This window comes from Etheostoma cragini, chromosome 19, assembly GCF_013103735.1.
Source record: "Etheostoma cragini isolate CJK2018 chromosome 19, CSU_Ecrag_1.0, whole genome shotgun sequence".
Classification (NCBI taxonomy): domain Eukaryota; kingdom Metazoa; phylum Chordata; class Actinopteri; order Perciformes; family Percidae; genus Etheostoma; species Etheostoma cragini.
Genome location: NC_048425.1, coordinates 919,742 through 923,260, shown reverse-complemented (window position 1 = coordinate 923,260; position 3,519 = coordinate 919,742). Strand labels below are relative to the sequence as shown.

Here is a 3,519-nt window from a genome sequence, read left to right as displayed (position 1 = left end):
ACTGTCAGGGCCCTCATACTCTGCTTCTGACTGGCTAGTAGTCCTTACCTAGGTACTGTCAGGGCCCTCATACTCTGCATCTGACTGGCTAGTAGTCCTTACCTAGGTACTGTCAGGGCCTTTGTATTAAAACATCTATATTTTAAGGTACTCTCAGCAGGGTAACCTGGTCTACTTGTGTTCAGAGTACTGTGGTTGCAATATCATGATACCATATTTCATCTTTCTTGGTCTCTCTGTTGCTTTGGTATTAACAAAAGACACATTTCAGCAGGTAATAAAGAAACAAAGATGAGATAATTATTCAAAACATTACACAGCCAAGCACAAACGAAGTACCCAGCTGATTATTTAAACCCGACTTACCAGCTTTCTGAGCAAAGCAACTGTGGTCGACTCTCACAAGCAGCAAGAGCAACACGTCCGTCCCTGGAGAGACACATGAAGAGACAGTTTGTCCCACATAAAACACAGATATATGTCCACTGGCTATAAAGAAAGCTAATTACAAAGACTCAGTACTCACACAGTGTGACGCAGAGAGCTGGGACCTCCATGCTGTCTTCCTGCTGACTGTCTGACCAACGGAGTGAAACACAACCCAGGATGTACATCAGGACCTCCCCTTCCTGTCTGCAGTATTTCTGGTTTGATAACGTTAATGTAGAAATATCTATAGGAGGCAGAACTGCTCTGGTGGAGACAATAGTCTCACTCCTAAAAACAGACAAGCGTGCCTGCTAGAGATCAAAGACAGGTGGTTGACCTTAACCCTTGTGTTGTCCTTGGGTCAAAAAAACCCGGTTTCTAAATATATTTACATCAGAAATATGAGTTTCTTACAAATTACCCAGAATTTCATGGATGCATGCACCTTATGCATGCATCATTCTTTGCACAATTGGTTCAATTCGTTGAATTTTTGGTGTTTTATTCAATTTTACAGCATTTGAATCAAATGTGGAAATGGTTTCAAAACGTATCCTGACCCTATCAGTCGAGATAATTCCTAAATTACTGCTTTTTTCAAATTTATTTTTAGGTATAGTGTCATATAAATTAAGTTAGTTGACCATGAATTTAAAAAATGCATTGAAAAAAGTGCCCCAAAAAAAACCTTTTGACCTGAATTCCTGGTGGACGGGAGGACAACACGAGGGTCAAACGTTAGAAACCGCCGTCCTCAGAGACAGACTCAACACTAATGTATTAACCCGTCGTGCCAAAAGACTCTATTCAGTATAATGAGAAGAAAATGGACACATTTGTTCTGATTGGTATTAAGTCTTGAAATCTGAGTCACTGGGGTTTTACTCTGAAATACAGTAAAATATACATAAAAAACAGCTGTGACTAAAGACTAAATATAGTACGCCTGCCTCCCTTCCTCCCTCCCTCCCTTTAAGGGAGACTTAGACTTAATGTCTTGCTCAAACACTTGGACACGGTCCTCACCATTATAGATTTCTGAGGGGATTGACATCAACGCATGAAATGATCTTTGTATTGAGGGTAGTAGGACGTGTTTATTACATAATAGAGAAAGTCTCCTCCATCCTGCAGGACTCTGCAGTGAGCAGAAACACGTAAAAGTAGTCCTGCTCTGCCCTCTGCAGTGACTCAGATACATTCCCTTCTGGGCCTCTAGACATGAAAAAGAGCCGGTAGTAGTAGAAGTACCTGCTCTGTTTATATTGTACCAATGGCCTTTATAACACCTGTAGGAGGACATTTCACATGACTGCAATTTGTGATAAGCGCACAAGTTAAACTTAAAACTCCAAAGTGGTTTGGTGTGTTAATGTTCAGCTCGGTGTGTTTCCTGGTAGCAGGACCTTCCAGTCAGTGTGTCCCGTGACATCTCGTGCCCCGGGTTGGGCCGTTGCTAATGGAAACACAGCTATGGGGAGTGATGAGGTCGGAGTCGAGACCCCAAACTCCAAACCACGTCCTGCTGTGGTCCAACGACATGTGGAACAAGAGTCCTCAGACTTGATTGTGATCATGGTAAACATGATCATGACTGTATGATGATGATACAGTAGGACCTCCAGAAGCCAGATCTGCAGCGTGAGCACACCTCATCATTTCTTTAATGTTTAATTTCTTTTACTGCACTGTAACTGTTATTCTTGTGTTTTATCTGGTTAGTCTGCACTTTGAATTGCCCTGTTGTCGCCGTGCCTACCTGTGCGTGCTGACAGTCGACCAAAAGGACAAATCATTGGATTTGAGGCATTTGATCACGGGACCCCGAGTGGAGCTAACACATACAACAGGTACGCTATTTTAACACTCATTTTGTTGTTATCTCATAACTATAAAACAGTCATCATTGCTTATTTGTAAATTAAAATCAGGGTTGCCGTCACACGTGGCTATATTACCTCAATTGTAGTTATTTTCTTAACCCTTGTGCTGTCTTCCCAACGACCTGGATCTTTTATTTTTTAAAATTTTTTTTTAATCAACGTTTTGGTCGACCCTTTTAACATTTTTGTGGCTTTTTTCCCAAATTTTTAATTTGACATTTGTCACTGATTTTGACATATTTGTTACATTATTTGACATTTTTCTCTCATTTTTTACGCTTTTTTGAAAGTTCTTTTAACAATTGTTTTTTTTTTTCTCCAAATCCTATAAAATTGAAAAAAAAAACACCCAAATTCAATGAAAGTACTGACCTGATTATTAATTCAACGTGTGAGGAGCGTTGTTGGGAACCATCCATGTTGCTTTTTTGGACAATTTGTTTGAAAGAAAACCAAATTTTTGACATAGAAACTTTTTGGAAAGGGGTCAAATTAGACCCCAAGACACCAGGAGGGTTAATAGGTTTAAGTGGCTTAAAAAGACACAAAATGCAATAAAGTAAGGTTAAGATTCAACTTTACTTTATTATTGACTGGTTAACAAACAATATTTTTTGCTTTTCCCGTCCATATGATCTATTCCTTTTATTCCATTTTGTTGCTTGTTTACAGAAAATCCTTTTCCAGCGATCAAGATGTCTGATCTGGAGAATAGTGAGTACTTTAGTTAACTGTTTTTGTCGTAAAACTAACACATGAAACAGTTTCTCTGCCTATCGTAACGCCTTCTTTTAAACAACCAGTGGTAGAAACCTGATTTAAAAGTTTCATATCCTGAGGATTCATTATTCAGATACGTTTGGAATTGATTCAAGGAGTGTTGTTGAACCAAATGAGTTCAACCCTCGTGTTGACTGCCTGTCGAAATTGAAAATCAACACTTTTTTTGACGCTTTTATCGATTTTTTAAAACTTTTTCTCATGTTTTTGTCCCTTTTTTCAACACTTTTGACGCTTTTTTTCAACGTTTGCCACTTTTCTTGATGTGTTCAACACTACGTAACACTAGCTTATTCAATTTAGTTTTACTGTTATTTTTTGAAGTTTTGGGCAATAAACCTCATTTATGGGAAATTATACCTAGTGTTTGAGTTAGAAAAGCAGAAATTAGGAATTATTGAGACTAAAATTAAAGGAATGGATGTTG

The 3,519-nt window shown here is 38.6% G+C and overlaps 1 protein-coding gene across 1 annotated transcript in view; it reads right to left on the bottom strand.

Annotated features, from left to right (window-relative positions):
• The window catches only part of LOC117935169, a 5,671-nt gene extending 5,057 nt beyond the window's left edge, over window positions 1-614 (bottom strand). The window contains exons 1-2 of the mRNA XM_034857308.1: window positions 527-614; window positions 367-429 (exon numbers count right to left, since the gene is read on the bottom strand). Of these exons, the coding sequence (XP_034713199.1) occupies window positions 367-429; window positions 527-614 (151 nt within the window). The remainder of the gene's footprint in view (window positions 1-366; window positions 430-526) is intronic.
• Between the last annotated feature and the right edge of the window lie 2,905 nt (window positions 615-3,519).